We start from the raw sequence: 18131 nt of genomic DNA, 5'->3' as shown, positions 1-18131 counted from the left end.
TGCGCCAATGACCTGCAAGTCAATCATTTCATCTGTACCATTTGGGAACAGCGTCAAAGAAGCACGGTGGGCACGAGACAGGGGCAGCATTGAAAGCAAGCTACACTGTGCACAGTCAGGGATCAATCAATGGGAGCGATTTGAGAAGTTGCAACGCCTCACTGGAGCATCAATCACATGGTACGCAACTCCTGCCCAGTCGGCTGTCGACCTTTTCTGCTGTGTGCAGACAGTGTGCGGACAATAAACAGTGCAGCTGATACATTCTGTGCCAACTTGACACTCTTCTACCCTCATCGCTGCATGGGCCCAGGAACTACACATGACACTGTCGGAAGTCCAAGGGATCAGACGCATGTGGATTTCTTTCAACACATCTTTGATGCACAACAAATTGGATATCTCATGCGGTAACCTCATTGGTGCGGACGCCAACATCGTAGAGATTAGCTCTAACAAAGCTATTCTGCGAAGTACGAGCATTCCCCCACTACCAGGAATTGGATTAAGGTGGCTGAACTGCCACCAACTATTGTGTACACTTCTGCGATTAGTCACACGTTATAATGCGTTCCTAAAGCAGATTGTTAGCAGCAAAGGTCTCCGCAAGGAGAACATGACCGCTCTGCAGAGCTTGCAAAGCACCGGGAGGGTCAGCTTTGAAGAAGTAGACGCACAGAACTCACCTTTTAAAGAACTAAATGCCACTTTTGTCAGACTTTGCTTTCTTGGCTGTAATATGGGAAGTCCATTTACTACGAACTTTGGATACAACGAACGCCACCCGATTGATTGTCAGGTTCGTTATAAGTGGGCTCGACTGTACCAGCTCGCTCAACGCGCCGTTTTACTGCAGTTTATGTCTTGTACATTGAGCCCTGTTGTGTGTGACCTCTTTGTCTCTGCACTGTTAAGCACAGTCAGTACCGACTGTTGTGGAAATAAACGCATGCAGTATAATGCTTCTCTCAGCTAAACGGGTGGATTGTTCAAGCTCAAACTGAGCACAGAAATGGCAATTGGTCAGCAGAATTGTTTTATGCTACATTTGTTTGGGTTACTTGCCTGAATTGTTCAAAAAAATCGCAAAGTCGTATATTCGGTTTGTCTGCGGCGGCGACGAAGGAAATCAAGCCGTTCTGTCAGCAATCACATCGGTGTCGCCATCTAGTTTGTTGACCATGAAGATTCGGCAGAAAGGGGGGTGTTTTGCGGGATGTTTGAAGACTTTCCTTCACGGAAGATTGGAAATTTAGCGGAGTTTTGGCCAAACTACATTTATTGTGATCATCGATAAAGTAGTTCAGAAAGCGTCTTCAAACCTTTTCCAAAGAACCCGCCTCCCCTCCCTTGCCGAATCTCGATGGCCGACAAACAAGATGGCGCCACTGGTGCAATCGCTGACAGAGCGGCTTAATTTTCTTCCTCGTCACCGCAGACGAAGTGCATATCCGACTTCTTCTGATCGAATCGGGTGAGTACCCCAAGCAAACGGGGTATAAAACAATTCTGCTGACCAAATGCCATTTCTTTGCGAAATGTGAGCTCTAACAATATGCCCGTTTAGCTGGGAGAAGCATTCTAGGGCGTGCGTTTATTTGCGCAAGATGTTGTATGTACCAACTAGGTCAACTCGCCATCTTATTGACGCTTTCTGTCCGTAAGCTGAATTCAGATAAGCTTCCAGCGTACGCTAGTGCGGAGCACATAAAAAACGTTAGTTTGTTTCCAGACCTAGTCGTGTCCACTGAACCTCGTTAAGGCATTTATTTATTTTGTAAGGCTAAAGAAGATGCGTCTGATGGTTTGCAAAGACGAAGACGAGGTGACAGTGCTCTCGAGAGTCTTTGGCCAGCGCTACGCTTGTGTGCCTTTCGCCGACCTGATCCCGGACTGCTGCCGTTGCCATTCCCGTCGCCCCGGTACCTCGTAATAAACCCCCCGTTACATTTGGTGGAGGAGTCGGGGTAAAAACATCGGCCCTGGAGCTCCGTAGTCGTGCTCTCCCGACGCGAAAGATGCCTGAGGACGTCCAACACCAGGCCGTACAAGTGGGCCAGGCTGTCATCTGTGCCGGCTCCCTTCGTCAACGGGACCCGACCATTTTCAGCGGCACCGACGAGAACGATGTTGAAGATTGGCTCACATCGTACGAGCGGGTGAGCGTATACAACAAATGGGACGATGTGACGAAGCTAAACAACGTCATCTTTTACCTCGCCGGTGTGGCTAACCTCTGGTATCGCAACCATGAGGCAGATATTCAAACCTGGTCCACCTTTAAGACTAAATTTTCCGAAGTATTTGGTCGGCCGGCTGTCAGGCAACTCCGAGCCGAACAGCGATTGCGCGAACGATCTCAGCAGGCTAGTGAAAGCTTCACTAGCTACATTGAGGATGTCGTCGACTTGTGCAAGCGGGTCAATGCTCGTATGTCGGAAGCCAACAAGATCCAACACATCTTGAAAGGCATCGATGACGACGCTTTTCAGATGCTGCTAGCGCGCGACTTGCGTACCGTTGCTGAAGTTGTCACGCTCTGTCAAAGCTTTGAGCAGTTGCGCAAGCAGAGGATTCTGACACACCAGCGGCCACAGCAGGTTGAGTCGCTCGCTGGGCTCACGCCTGCTTCTGACCCATCGCTGCTACAGCAGATTAAAGACTTCGTGCGGGAAGAAGTGGCACGTCAACTTTCCTTTCTGCCGAGCGCTCACGACCGACCATCATATCTGGCTCCAGCCCTCCGACATACAATTCAAGAACAAATTGCTGAGGCTCTTCCACCGGCCCATCCGTCACCACCTGTCACGGTTCCGCTGACATTCGCTGACGTTGTCGCCAGAGCGGGTGAGCGTATACAACAAATGGGACGATGTGACGAAGCTAAACAACGTCATCTTTTACCTCGCCGGTGTGGCTAACCTCTGGTATCGCAACCATGAGGCAGATATTCAAACCTGGTCCACCTTTAAGACTAAATTTTCCGAAGTATTTGGTCGGCCGGCTGTCAGGCAACTCCGAGCCGAACAGCGATTGCGCGAACGATCTCAGCAGGCTAGTGAAAGCTTCACTAGCTACATTGAGGATGTCGTCGACTTGTGCAAGCGGGTCAATGCTCGTATGTCGGAAGCCAACAAGATCCAACACATCTTGAAAGGCATCGATGACGACGCTTTTCAGATGCTGCTAGCGCGCGACTTGCGTACCGTTGCTGAAGTTGTCACGCTCTGTCAAAGCTTTGAGCAGTTGCGCAAGCAGAGGATTCTGACACACCAGCGGCCACAGCAGGTTGAGTCGCTCGCTGGGCTCACGCCTGCTTCTGACCCATCGCTGCTACAGCAGATTAAAGACTTCGTGCGGGAAGAAGTGGCACGTCAACTTTCCTTTCTGCCGAGCGCTCACGACCGACCATCATATCTGGCTCCAGCCCTCCGACATACAATTCAAGAACAAATTGCTGAGGCTCTTCCACCGGCCCATCCGTCACCACCTGTCACGGTTCCGCTGACATTCGCTGACGTTGTCGCCAGAGCGGGTGAGCGTATACAACAAATGGGACGATGTGACGAAGCTAAACAACGTCATCTTTTACCTCGCCGGTGTGGCTAACCTCTGGTATCGCAACCATGAGGCAGATATTCAAACCTGGTCCACCTTTAAGACTAAATTTTCCGAAGTATTTGGTCGGCCGGCTGTCAGGCAACTCCGAGCCGAACAGCGATTGCGCGAACGATCTCAGCAGGCTAGTGAAAGCTTCACTAGCTACATTGAGGATGTCGTCGACTTGTGCAAGCGGGTCAATGCTCGTATGTCGGAAGCCAACAAGATCCAACACATCTTGAAAGGCATCGATGACGACGCTTTTCAGATGCTGCTAGCGCGCGACTTGCGTACCGTTGCTGAAGTTGTCACGCTCTGTCAAAGCTTTGAGCAGTTGCGCAAGCAGAGGATTCTGACACACCAGCGGCCACAGCAGGTTGAGTCGCTCGCTGGGCTCACGCCTGCTTCTGACCCATCGCTGCTACAGCAGATTAAAGACTTCGTGCGGGAAGAAGTGGCACGTCAACTTTCCTTTCTGCCGAGCGCTCACGACCGACCATCATATCTGGCTCCAGCCCTCCGACATACAATTCAAGAACAAATTGCTGAGGCTCTTCCACCGGCCCATCCGTCACCACCTGTCACGGTTCCGCTGACATTCGCTGACGTTGTCGCCAGACCACAACCTGTGGCGGCTCCGCTCACATATGCCGAAGCCGTCGCGAGACCGCCTCCTGTCGCGGCTCCAGTGACGTATGCCGATGTCGTCGCAAGACCGCAGCCGCAAATCTATAATGCGCCTCCGGCGCATTTGCGAGGGCCAGTGGCTTACCGTCGACCTACTCCAAGGGTCAGCGATTATTGGCGCACAACGGACAATCGGCCGATTTGCTTCTTTTGTGGTCTCCCAGGTCATGTATCTCGGCATTGCCGCCGTCGTCTCCCGGACGCGGAAATTCCTCCCCAAGCTCCTGGGTACTGGCCTCCACCGAGTCAGTACTCTGTGCCAGCTGCGCCGCCGCAAAGTCGTACTTTCTCGCCGGACCGTTCTACCCTCTCCAGCCGCCGGCCCTCTTCTCCACGACGCCGGTCTATCTCGCCTATGCGACGTCGCCCCACCGCTAACCAGGAGGAAAACTAGGCGCCGCAGTTCCTGAGGCGAGAACTGCGTCCACAACGAACTTCGAAAGGCCTCATCCGTCAGCCGCTAACCTCATTGAAATTTCCGTCGACGGCGTTTCTGTCATGGCGCTTGTCGACACTGGTGCTGCGGTTTCCGTCATGGACGCAAAGCTGTGTAGTTCTTTAAGAAAAGTAAGGACGCCAATTGCTGGACTCTCACTGCGCACTGCCAGCGCTCAGAACATCCAGCCGTCAGCAGCGTGTACCGCTCGTGTTGTCATCCGGGGGACCATCTATGCCGTCGAATTCGTCGTATTGCCCTGCTGTTCTCATGCTGTTATCCTGGGCTGGGATTTCCTATCGCGCCATGCTGCTATCATTGATTGTGCTCGAGCTGAAATCGAGTTCTCTCACCTGCCCGAAGCTGTCTTGGACACTGCCCCCCCTTCTGGTGCCTGTGTTAAGGCCCTCGTTGCCGAAGACATTGACCTGCCTCCCTGCTCTTCTGTCCTCGTACCCCTTTCTTGCGGCCCTCTTCGCGACGACACTGTCCTGTTCGCTCCGTCCTCTATCTTTCTGCACCGCAAGTGCCTGCCTCTGCCATACGCCGTACTGACTATATCCGCTGGCCTCTCCGTACTGTTCGTGTCTAACCCATTTTCGTTCCCCAACGCCTTGCGCCTAGGTGAATGTCTCGGCACTGTACAGCCATTCGCGTCTCTGCTCATCCGCGATGAGGCGGCCGACGCGCCGCACCTCTCCATAGCCGCACTCAGCCCACCTACTGCTGCGCCCGATCCCTCCTCAACCGAAGCATTCCTTCGCTCCATCGACGACAACCTTCCAGCGCCGCAAAGGGCACAGCTTCTCACTTTACTTAATCAGTTTCGCTCCTCATTTGACTCACATCAAAGTTCCTTGGGCCAAACTTCCACTGTCACCCATGCCATCGACACAGGTGACCACGCACCGCTGCGACAACGTCCCTATCGTGTGTCTGTCGCCGAGCGCCAAGTTATTGAAGACCAAGTCGACAAGATGCTCCAGAGCGGCGTCATTCAGCCCTCAAGCAGCCCATGGGCGTCGCCTGTGGTGCTCGTCAAAAAGAAGGATGGCTCCATACGCTTCTGTGTAGATTACCGCCGCCTTAATAAAATTACGCGCAAAGATGTCTATCCCCTCCCGCGCATAGACGACGCTCTGGACTGTTTGCAAGGGGCCGAACTCTTTTCCTCCCTCGATTTGCGTTCCGGGTACTGGCAAGTTCCTATGAAAGAAGCCGATCGCCCCAAAACCGCCTTTGTGACACCGGATGGCTTGTATGAATTTACGGTGATGCCCTTCGGGCTTTGTAACGCCCCCGCGACTTTTGAGAGGATGATGGACACCATTTTGCGCGGACTTAAGTGGAAGACATGCCTTTGCTACCTCGACGACATTGTGGTCTTTTCCCCGGACTTTGACACCCACCTCTCCCGTTTGAAGCACGTCTTGACCTGCCTCTCTGACGCCGGCCTGCAGCTGAACTTAAAAAAATGCCGTTTTGCCGCCCGTCAATTAACCATCTTAGGTCATGTTGTCTCTAAGCAGGGTGTCAGTCCCGACCCAACGAAACTTCGTGCTGTGGTTGACTTTCCCAAACCTACCTCCATCAAAGACCTGCGCAGCTTCCTGGGTTTGTGCTCGTATTTCCGCCGATTTATTCGCAACTTTGCGTCCATTGCTGCGCCTTTGACTCAACTGCTGTCTGGAAGTGCGGATTTATCACTGTGGTCTCCAGCGTGCGACGACGCATACAACACCTTGCGCCGTCTCCTCACGGCGCCGCCCATTCTGCGCCATTTCGACTCGGCCGCTCCTACCGAAGTGCACACGGACGCCAGCGGTGTTGGCCTCGGCGCTGTCCTCGCCCAACGAAAACCTGGCTTTGACGAATACGTCGTTGCTTATGCTAGCCGCACACTCACACCAGCAGAACGCAATTACTCCGTAACTGAAAAGGAGTGTTTGGCGATTGTATGGGCACTCGCGAAGTTTCGACCGTACATCTATGGGCGCCCTTTTGACGTTGTGACCGACCACCATGCGCTCTGTTGGCTTTGCAACCTGAAAGACCCCTCCGGTCGCCTCGCTAGATGGGCCCTTCGCTTGCAAGAATATGATATCCGCGTCGTGTATCGCACCGGCCGCAAGCATCAAGACGCCGATGCACTGTCACGCTGCCCCCTTCCAGCCGAGATCGCCAGCCTTTCCACCTTTTCCACCTCCGGCGCTTCTCTGCCCTTGCTTCGTCTCAGCGACATGCCTTCAGCGCAACGCATGGATCCGTGGATCGCTTCCCTACTAGACTTTCTCGCCAACCCGACGGCTGCTTCCCCGTCACGTGCGCTCCGCCGCCAAGCTGCCCATTTTGCGATTCGTGACACCCTACTTTATCGCCGTAACTACAGCTCCGAAGGTCGCAAGTGGCTGCTCGTTATTCCACGTCACTTACGCTCGGAGATATGCGCATATTTCCATGCTGCCCCCCACAGTGGTCACGCGGGCGTTTTCAAGACCTATACCCGCATACGGCTGCGCTACTACTGGCGCGGAATGTACACCTTCATCATGAAGTACGTACGCTCATGCATTCCCTGCCAACGTCGCAAGACACCTCCCCATCGTTTTGCTGCTGAGCTGCAGCCGTTACCATGCCCTCCACGCCCATTCGACCGCGTTGGCATTGATTTATACGGTCCGCTTCCCTACACTGCAGCCGGCAACAGTTGGGCTATTGTAGCGGTGGATCACCTTACACGATATGCCGAAACTGCTGCCCTTCCGGCTGCCACAGCGACGGACGTTGCCTCCTTCATTTTGCACCGATTCATCCTTCGTCACGGTGCACCTCGTGAACTGCTCAGTGACCGAGGCCGCGTGTTCTTATCTGAGGTGGTGAAGGCGCTTCTCAAAGAGTGCAACACGATTCACCGAACTACCACCGCCTATCATCCGCAGACCAATGGCCTCACTGAACGATTTAACCGAACCCTCGGAGACATGCTCTCCAAGTACGTCGCTTCTGATCACACGAATTGGGATCTAGTCCTTCCGTACGTTACTTATGCGTACAATACCGCTACGCAGTCCACCACCGGCTTCTCTCCTTTCTTCCTACTTTACGGCCGCCAACCCTCTGCTACTATCGACACAATTCTCCCTTACCACCCTGATGAATCTGAATATCGGCCTGTTTCCGAAGCCGCGCAACACGCCGAAGCCTGCCGCCAAATCGCCCGCTCACTCACGACTGACACCCAGTATCGCCAGCGCTCCCGCATCGACCAAGACCAAACCTCACCGAACTATTCTTCTGGAGCACTTGTGTGGCTCTGGATCCCTTCAGGCACTCCCGGTCTCTCCTCAAAATTTCTGGCAAAGTACCATGGTCCCTACCGTGTACTGGAGCGCACCTCTCCGGTTAATTATGTCGTGGAACCCCTCACGCCGTCTCCTGATCTCCGCCGCCGAGGACGGGAGACCGTTCATGTCCAGCGCCTCAAACCCTACTACGACCCCGCCGTCTTGCCATCATCCTAAGTCGCCAGGATGGCTCCTCTTGTCCCCGGGGCGATTGTAAGGCTAAAGAAGATGCGTCTGATGGTTTGCAAAGACGAAGACGAGGTGACAGTGCTCTCGAGAGTCTTTGGCCAGCGCTACGCTTGTGTGCCTTTCGCCGACCTGATCCCGGACTGCTGCCGTTGCCATTCCCGTCGCCCCGGTACCTCGTAATAAACCCCCCATTACAATTTATTTAAAAATACATCTCAAAGGCCCCAGGTGTGGGGTATTACATGAGGGTTAGTGGTGATACATCAAAGGGGAAAAAAAAAAGAAATCACTTAATACAGGAGTATATTTTTTTGATGACTGTCTTAAAATGTTGTGGGTTGGAGTGGAGCACGGCATCAGTGGGAAGAACATTCCAGTCTCTTGCAGTGTGGGCGAAAAATTAGAAAAGATGCGCAGTAGTATGAGCAGACGGCAGGTAAACACTTTTGGCGTGGCTGACACGTTGCGAAGTCTGGTGAGAAGGCAGGACGACGGAGTTGGATAGCTGTGAATGATAAAATTTATGGAAAAGACAAAGTCGAGGAATTTTACGTCGATTAACGAGAGCAGGCATGCTAGCCTGAAACTTTAAATTAAAGTAGCTGTAGTTGGTGTTGATAAGCCAGGCAGCTCGATTCCGTACTGATTCAGTAGTGTTAATAATAAATGAGCAATGCGGGTCCCAGATAGCACATGCATACTCTAATTTCAGTCGAACAAAGGTTAGACAGGCAATAAGTTTTACGGGGGGGGGGGGCAAGTTTTAAGGGACGGCGGAAAAAACCAAGACAACGGTTAGCATCGTTTGTGAGTGCTGGTATGTGATTGGACCAACATAGGTCTGTTGTGTAGATACCTAAATACTTGTAAGAAGGAACACAGATGATCACCGAATCGAAAATGATGTAGTTTGGTGGCGGGTAGGAGTGCTTTCAATGGAAGGATATTAATACTCACTTAATTCCGCTTAGGATGTAGTCACACGAAACTCCCTCTCAGCTTCCATTAAACCTCATGCATTTGGTGCCCGCTTACATTGTACTGGCTTACCGCGAACGTCTCGGTCAGCGCACGCCTATCACCATGTACGAGGCTGAAGAGGTATCTCATAAAGCAGCGATGAACTACGGTGCGCGTTGCAAGGAAACTTCACCTGTGCTCTTAGTGTGTAGATCACGTCTCGCTGTGATCTACGCATCGCATGATCTATGCATGATCTACGAGAGACGTGAATACTGATAAGGCACAGCATGTGACGAACACACTTGCAGCTGCTGACACGTGTGCAGAGATAGCACCACTGTACCCCGACCACTGAAATCACTGTACCCACCGCTGCCCTGTTTGTGGGCAGCGGGGTCTTGTGGCACGGTTGTACGTAATGCGTTGCACGCAATTGATTACTTATACAATTAATTACATTTTCTGGTAATTTTGTGCTTAATCGATTACTTTTCTCAAATCGCAACATTCTGGGGAATTCACTTATTTTTCTGTAATGGTTGTCTAGTAATCAGTTGCTTTTTTTTCCAAAAACAAATCTTAATCAGCAAAGCAGCTATGAGAACCTCAACTTGATGGCGAACACAGGATATTTCTTTCTTGACCGGGCGACAACAGACATGCTGCGGAGGAGAAGCACGCGTGCGATCATGTCCGGGCCACCGCCGTCTTCTATGGCAGTTTTTGGCTCCAGGAATATCATGTGACCGCTCTTTAAGGGCCCATCGTCCTGTCAGATGATGGCTGAGCCAGCGGTTCTCAAACTTTTCTGCACCAAGAAACCCCAATAGCTGTGTGCCAAGTGACCCTCCCCCCTCGCAATCGGTCGTCACGAGAGTCACAACTGGTCGATGTTGCTTTTGAATGGACCATATTTGCTTTTCTTGTTTTTTTTTGTTCAGTTTTGAGAGCAGCGTGTTTACTGTAGTGTAACTTGCACACTTTTTTTCTTTAAATTACGGCTTCCAAAAAGGGGGTGTGCAAATTATGCGAAAATTTCCTGGACACATCTTAAAATGCTCTACAAAAGTCATAACACGCAATGTAAACTGTATACTGCCACCTATACGCAGAGCTGCCGTCTCGCATCCCTCGCTGCCCAACAAAAAAGTTGACTCCAAATCATACCATGGCACCATGAGAGGTGGCTCAATCACACTCACAGTCACTTGCACTCACATCCACTCACTCGCACACACACTCATGTCCACTCACTCTCACGACCACTCACTCACACTCATGCTCATGTCCAATCGCACTCACAACCACTCACTCAAACACTCATGACCACTCGCACCCACAACCATTCACTCACACTCACAGTTATGACCACTCACACTCACACTCATGTCCACTCATGCAACCATTCACTTACACTCATGCCCGCTCACTAGATTAGCATTCGCTCACCTTTAGCATAGCCCAGGTCGCACAGATGTGGCGGTGAGCCTCCCAGGCCACTGTCAGTCTCTTTGGCCAATTTTTACAGTTTCAATGATTGAAGGAAGTGGTCACTTATCACGCATCTTCCATGTCCCCAACCAATGTTGCGCACGAGTGCTTCCGCACTTGCTTCTGAGACAGTAAGTGTCTGCGTATGATCAGCTAAGATGCTTAGACACGTTTTCAAACGGTGTCTAAGTAACAGTAATGAGTTTACCTTGACAATGACGTGTCCTTGAGTATGCATGAACACATTAGAGGCAAGTGGCAACTAGGAGTACTTTTTGCTGCATGGGAAATCGAGAGTGTTCTTGAAAAGATCGAGCGAGTTCCTCACGAGAAGGGAAATGGCTTGAATGGGCCCCAAATACAGATTTGCCCCGCAGAAAAAGGATCCAAAGGGGAGTGGCCGTTATCAGTCTCTTTACGACAGCCTCTGAGGCTTGCTTTGGGGCATATAGTTAAGAGCAGGTCTGGCTTCGTCTATCCGGAGCAGGTATGCATGGCCGATATGGGCACATGCTTGCCATGCAGTATGTTGTCTGTGCTACGCATAATCTCTTTCCGAAGGAGGCTTGAGAAATCAGCGCGGTGTTCTCGCTTGAGGCCGGTGCGTGCAGAGACCATGAGTGCATATGTGTAGGAATAGGGAATGCTAACACTGCACCTAGTTGTTCTCCTTTCCTCTGCGTTGTTGGTCGAAGAAACGTTGTTCATGAAAGAATGCGTGTGCAGCTGACTTGTGAGCATTTTGCAATGCATGCCCTTCTGAAATGGTAAGACGTTACTGGGAAAAAACCCTATACAGAGGTTCTTAGAAGAAATTGAAGCATCCAGTTCAAAGGATTCCTCATGCTGTCCAGATATGAGGGGGGGGGGTACAACTGCTGAAATAGGAGCGTGCAAAGAGAAGTTATTCCACTTACAATATTGAAAATGCCAAGGTAAAACAGAATCACAGTTCACACGCCCATTTCACTCGCCCAGTGCTGAATATTGGTCGCCACAAATCAGAAACATGCCTTGCATACATGCAGCAGAAGCTTGTATGCAGTTGTTGACTTGGCAGGGCAGCCTGCGTTTCGCATACACCCGCGGTCAAAAACTAAATGGAAGGCTTGAAAAATTTTAATTTCTTGCAATCCAAAGGTATTGGTCAAAATTTATTGGTGCATTATGTTATCTGCACAATCACAATTAGGCTGCATATATCTATTCAAGATTGCATGAAATGATGGCGATGAAATAAACTTTGTGGGGGTTTTAATAGGGGGAGGGGATAAATACGTTCCCCCCCCCCCTCCCCCCCATTTAACTGCGGCTGACCCAGTTCAACACCACCGGACCCCACCCCGTGATTGCGTACGCCACCGAGTACACGCTGACCACGGCGGGCCTTGCACTGAGGGAACAAAGGAACGACACTCTGGCTGACACGCACAAGGCATTTATTGTTACAACAACAATAACGCCAGCTAGCAACAAAATACACTGAGGAATCGAGGACGTCCGACTCACCAGCACTGTTACGAGTGAATGTTCGCCCACGCTAGGGCAAGGGATACTCCACGGTCGGACAGGACGAGATGTGGGGGAACGTTCCTCCCTATGAGGCTTCACGGCAGCCGGCAAAGAGCGGAGCCTCGCACCGAACATCAGCGTGCGCCCCCATTCCCAAGCCAAGAAGGCCATCTTCCATCCGTGTCGCTCATGCCACTGCGGCATCGACGCCCTCCCTTGTTAGTTAAAGTAACTAACACGACTAAAGAGGGTGCATTGCGGGGAAGCATCACAGCTTAGGAGGGTGCATTGTGGGGAAGCCAATCACAAGGACAACGTCCCCACAACTTTTTTCGCTAATGCTTTCCATTTACTTTTGACAGCACCTGCACTTGATGCAGACATGATCTTCAAGAATGTTTTTTTTTGTGTGTGTGCTCTGGGGGAGAGCATAGGGGAGCTTAATCCTCAACTCTTTCCTGTTCTATGATCAGTCCAGTGTCCAATATGCCGGCAACCTTTGATCTATTTATGTAAACTTCCCCTCTGCTGCTGTCCGGCCCCCACTGTCCTTATCTCTTTTCTTCACATTTTTGGCTATGGTGTCCGTTGGACGGTTTTCCTTTGCTGCCTTCTTGTTATGGGCAGTTTGAACTGAGCACTCGCTTGCAGGATGCTTTTAGGCAAAACGCTAACTGTCACCCCTAGCTTGATTCTTCTTAGTTTTCATTCGCTTGTACTGCTTTTCTTTTGTAGTCTTTTCTCGAGTGAAAATGTGACAGTACTGAGAGACATTATATTTTAGATCCCTTTCCTGAGTATAGGAGAAATAAGTTCGAACTGTACGTCCAGCCAATCGAAAAGGGTGCGACCTATTTTGTTGCCGCCTCATACCCACTGCCAAAAATCGCCATAACGTTTCATCGCCATCGGCACAAAACAAAGATTTCTGGAGCAGATTAGAACAGCAGATATTACTACCTCGTCTATCTCCTCGGTATCAAAGATCACCGTGTCTGATTCTATGCACACAAAAATAAAAGCCACAAAAAAAAAATAAAAGCCACATGCTTGCTGGAAAATTGCAGTGCAGCAGTAACAAGGACGAGACGAGAAGGACGCAAACACAAGCGCTTACTGACAACCGTGTTTTATTGCTCTGAGCCAGCCTATATAAGAACTAGGTACAAAACAACAAAACAGGAACCAACACATCACCTCACGCATTCGTGGCACGATTATCGGAATTGTCTCCCGTTCCTCCAATCTTTCGTTCTATCATTGGCGTTCAGAAATGACATTTATTTTTCACTAAGGCGCACAGAGGGGTTGCTGACACACTTATCTGCGCATTTTGATATCGCCAGAGCTTCTGCTATCAACCTCGTGGTGGTGTCCCGACACTTGCGAAGAATAACTGTGCTTTCAAGGGCAGGGGTGCAGCCCTCGCACTGGCTACAGTGGAAGGCGAGTTCCCCTGAGTTTGGGTCCCTTAGGTTTCTTTTGTGCTCTTGTAGCCTTGTGTTCAGGCATCTCCAGTATGCATTTTCCAGTATGCAGAACCAACTAGCCAGTCACTATGTTTTAACCACATGCTTGATTTGCGACACAGGGCTCCTTAAAGTACTTGATAGAAACAAGAACCTCTGGTGTTATGTAAAAGCACCTGTGGTTTTCGTGTCATTTCCGGGCTTCAGCCGAGCTTGTGCAGTTCAAGAGCTGGGCCAAGTAGGCCAGGTTTTTCATGTTGGCAATGGAAGGCTGTGCCTGTTCCGGGTCTGGTTCAGTAAAAAAATTAAGACCAGAGCAGAGCTCTACAATGCACACCACGGGGCACAGAAAAAACCTATGTGTCCGCTGCAGTGCTCATGATCCCACCTTTTGCTAGTTATAGCTTAGAAGCGAGCTGTCATTGTGTCAGCAGCAAGCATTGGAACACTGCCTATATTAGCTCCAGCCGTGTAGGAGGTGGGACAAGAGACTTGCAGTCTACCTCTCGAGCAGTTGCTATGTGAAATTCGATCAAAGGATTTGACACAACCCGCCATGGCTCATTGCAGCATTGGAGAGCCTGCGCCCATACCAGTGGTGAACTAGTAAGGCAAACAGCAGTGAAAGATTGCTGTTCCCATACCAGCGGAATCCTCTGCTTTGGTTGTCCAATGACACCGGCATGATGTCTTATGCTGCCTCGAGTGCACTCGACAGTGCTGCAGTGCGCTCGCAGTGCGCTTGGCTCTATCAATGGTGAAAAGGCATCCAATTTAAGCGACGGCAACAGCCCGGGCCATACCATCGGAGAACCTGTGTACACGCTAGGCGTGTTTGCCTGCTAGCCCGAATACGGGGCCTAATGGAGTAGTTGGCACCCGGTTTAAGTGCCTTTGAGGCTGTTCTACTAGCTTTGAGGCCACCTCAGCATCAGGAAGAAATAATGGATTTATGTGGGCCTATGTGAATAAAAGCTTCCGCTTGTGCTTTTTTTTTCATTGGATACCTTGGATATCATCCTTTACCAAGCCGGTGGATATATTGAGGCTGTCTTAGGTTAGAGCGTATTGCCGCTTTGCATGTAGTTCTTCTAGGCCCCGTGCCGTACACCTTAACGAGGTTTCACTGTACATCTTTTGTTAAAAAGTGCCCTTCATTGGCTGTATCGGTAATGCATGTGAGCATAAAACAAAGGAACGTGGATGCAAATAGTAAAGTAAGTTTTGTGTCCTTGCTGTCTTTGTACATGGAGACATACCTCTGAAAGGAGGCCAATTTGAACAAGGGGATTCCAATTCAGATTTGAAAGCGTGTTTGTTTCAACATCAAATCCATAAAATTGGTGCATAAAATCACGGTATACAGAATTGATTAAATGCGATAGTAGCCTGCAAAGTGATGAGGTGTTAAGTGACTATGGTTTTGTCGGACTAGCTAGACAGCACCATGGCTTTGCTCCTTCATAGTGTGTTCTAGGGCCCAAGTGTTGAATTCACCCCATGTTCATTGGCTTGTGAACACCTTTTCCTGACCATTGTTATCCTTGCAAATTGTTTGCTTCCCACATGTGTTGCGTGAAAGAATGAAAAGCAAAAATCAGCCAAAAAAAATGAGCCACACTGAAGTAGCAATCGAATATCGAGCGTTAACACACCTAACATAGGTCGGCGGTTCGAATCCCTGCCACAAGCTACTCTAACTTAGCTTGTAAGTTTTGTGCTGCATGAAACGCGAAATTGTATGCTACCACCTTGAACACACTGCGACAAACAGTTGAGCCGCAATGTTCATATGAATATTCGTAAAGACTGGGCACATAGATTGCCAGTTCAGATCCCTGCCACGAGCGAGGCTCTAACTTCACTAGTAGGTTTATGCTGCACACAATGCTGAATCGTATGACAGCTTCCAGAACGTTCTGTGGCAAACGGTTGGCCCACAAATTTTACACAAAATCTAGTTTAGTGTTAGGTTGTGGTGCTCGGGCATCATGTTGCCACCTGTTATTATTTATTCCATTATGTAATCACCTCGGTTACCATGGCAACCACTGTGTTACGATTTGCGTTATAACGCATAATGCTGAGACCCGAAGCACAAGAAGTAGAGCTTAACGCTCTAAAGCTCTATGTGAGCGGTGTCTAAATAATTCAGAGATATAACAGCTGAACTAAAATTTTGGTGCCCATCTGAGTTAACTAGCAGTATGAATTATCTGAACATAAAGTAGCACAAGTCAGCTGTTTAATATTTTTTTTCATACCAGCAGCCTGGAACTGTGGGCAAAATGTGAATGGGTATTTTAGAGTGCAGCTCTTTGGTGCCCGTTCCTGTGTTTCACGGCGGGCGTCGCCGTTGTCCCTCATAACCAGCTCCACAGTTGGGGCAGCGTGCTGCTCTAGCTGCACGCTGCAGCTAGAGCAGCCATTTCTCCTGCACGCCCAAGCCGAAACGCATAGCCACCCCCCCTCTTCCTCCATGGCAGCGACCGCGCGATATCGTGCGCTGTTCTCCGGTTGCCAAGCGCCAGCTCGGCATCAGCGGATCACGGTGTGTGCATCCCAAGCCGAAACGCAGAGCCACGTTCACTTGACTCACTAGCAGCGTCAGCGGCATCAGAACGTCCCGTTCCTCTCGATCATAACGCCTCCCACGGTTGTGACAACCTCGCGAAACACTTGCGCAGACCCCGTCTTCGAGAACCAGACATTGGTGCAGCAAGTCGAGCATATATCCATCTATTTCTCCGTCCAGAAAGCTTCCTTCATGACAGTCAAGAACTGCTAGTGGAGTGTTTCTTGAAGAAGGATTATGTGCCAAAAATAACAAGTTACCTGAAATTGTAGTACATACATGTCTTGCTCGTATTCTTTGCCTCAATCCATCGAAAAGCTGACACAGCTGATGAGCTGTGCTCAAATTTCGCATTAGGAAGTAACGTAATCGTCAGCAATTTTTTCTGAAGTCAGTCATCAGATAGGTGTTGTACTAAGCAATTGTTCATATTTTGAGTCCGTTTTTGTTATTCTTCATTAGGGCCATGATGGCACAGAGAACTTGTGGATTCCCATTGAGACTGGAGCACTGACCCTGTTCCTTGACCAGCAAGATGAAGATGGCGTCTAGGTAGGGACTTCTGCGATGCATACGGACCCGGCAAGTCTCTTGACGTCACTGGTTTTATACCATTGTTTCTGTCGATTTTTGATGGAGAAATGTTCTGTGGATTGTATATAACACTGCACGTGTATTACCTGCTTCCGGTTAGTAAAATAACCTTGTTGTTGTTCTGCTCTGCTATTGAACTCCAATAAACTATTTTTGATATATAGCTTATCTTGTGCTTCTTCAGTGTCGATCTTTTTTTTTTTTTGTTTTTACTGTATATTACCTTTTCCTACACTTCTTTATATATACTGTAAATAAAACTTTTGGAATACAGGTGTTATCTTTGGTGGGAGAATCCACGGCATGAATGCATCTTTTTTGTCTTTATTTTATTCTCACTCAGGAAATAACAGCATAACACGTGCGAGGCTAGGCCCATTGAAAAACCCAAACATGGAAAACCTCAACGACCGAGGTTAGCGGCAGCCAGCATCTTCTCTAGTCGTTCAGCATTGCTGAAGATGGTGGCCCTTGTTGCCGAAATTTCCTCCAGCTGGTCACCAATGCGCTGGTCCAGTTCTTCCAAGTTCTGTCTCAGTGGTTCCAGGGTAGAGTCTGTCACACTGTGAAACAAAAGGCCCAGTGTGAGACCGGTTGTTGTATTTGTTCATCAAAACAGCCTTTCGTTCATTCTTGTTCTGAACTCCGCACTAACACGTAATATATTTCTTGCCATTCAAAACATCTGCTTTCAAAAATAAATGCATGATTTAGTGGCTTATGCACTTTTGGTGGCTATCATAGAAAGCTTTTTTCAGCTTGCATGAACAGCTGCAGTCTTTTTGTTTTTTGTTTTCTACAGCTAATGTGCATTGACAGTGGAAGAACACCGCTGGCACGAATTCTGAATCCCAAATAGAATTAAACTGGCACCCCATTTGGGATGGGCTGGTTCCAGTTTAGATGCAAGCAAAACCACATTTTACGCTATTTGTTCAAAGGAGACCCTGCGGAAATATTTTTCACAGCTGGTGATTGCACCCCAAAAGGCTCCTCGTGTGCTTCTGAGACTAGAGCAAGCAGAGTTGTCAGAAGCTGGCACTTGCAAACAAAAATCGTTTCACTTATCAAATAAAAAATACAAGCAGATGAAAAGATTGGAAAAAATTGAATTTTCACGCAACAACGTTAAGGGTCCCGTTCAGCGGAAAACCTGGTGTTGGTGGCAGTGGCGTGATTGAAAAAGCAAGTCACTCACCTGCCACCTAGGTCACGTGACTTTGTGACGTTATCACAACCTTCCCATCGTGACAGGTGGCAGTTAAATTAAT

At 49.6% G+C, this 18131-nt stretch overlaps 2 protein-coding genes across 2 annotated transcripts in view; one reads left to right on the top strand and one right to left on the bottom strand.

The window, feature by feature from the left end:
- Orc2 (origin recognition complex subunit 2) overlaps positions 1-17028 on the top strand; it is a 33669-nt gene extending 16641 nt beyond the window's left edge. Inside the window, exon 12 of the mRNA XM_089550325.1 lies at positions 16729-17028. Within this exon, the coding sequence (XP_089406451.1) occupies positions 16729-16818 (90 nt within the window). The 3' untranslated portion in view covers positions 16819-17028. The remainder of the gene's footprint in view (positions 1-16728) is intronic.
- Positions 17029-17179: 151 nt separating this feature from the next.
- The window catches only part of IFT54 (intraflagellar transport 54), a 15330-nt gene continuing 14378 nt past the window's right edge, over positions 17180-18131 (bottom strand). The window contains exon 15 of the mRNA XM_089547651.1: positions 17180-17423. Within this exon, the coding sequence (XP_089403777.1) occupies positions 17264-17423 (160 nt within the window). The 3' untranslated portion in view covers positions 17180-17263. The remainder of the gene's footprint in view (positions 17424-18131) is intronic.

This window comes from Amblyomma mixtum, chromosome 6 (assembly GCF_055824585.1).
Source record: "Amblyomma mixtum isolate Tamu chromosome 6, ASM5582458v1, whole genome shotgun sequence".
NCBI lineage: Eukaryota > Metazoa > Arthropoda > Arachnida > Ixodida > Ixodidae > Amblyomma > Amblyomma mixtum.
This window is presented reverse-complemented; position numbering and strand designations above follow the sequence as displayed.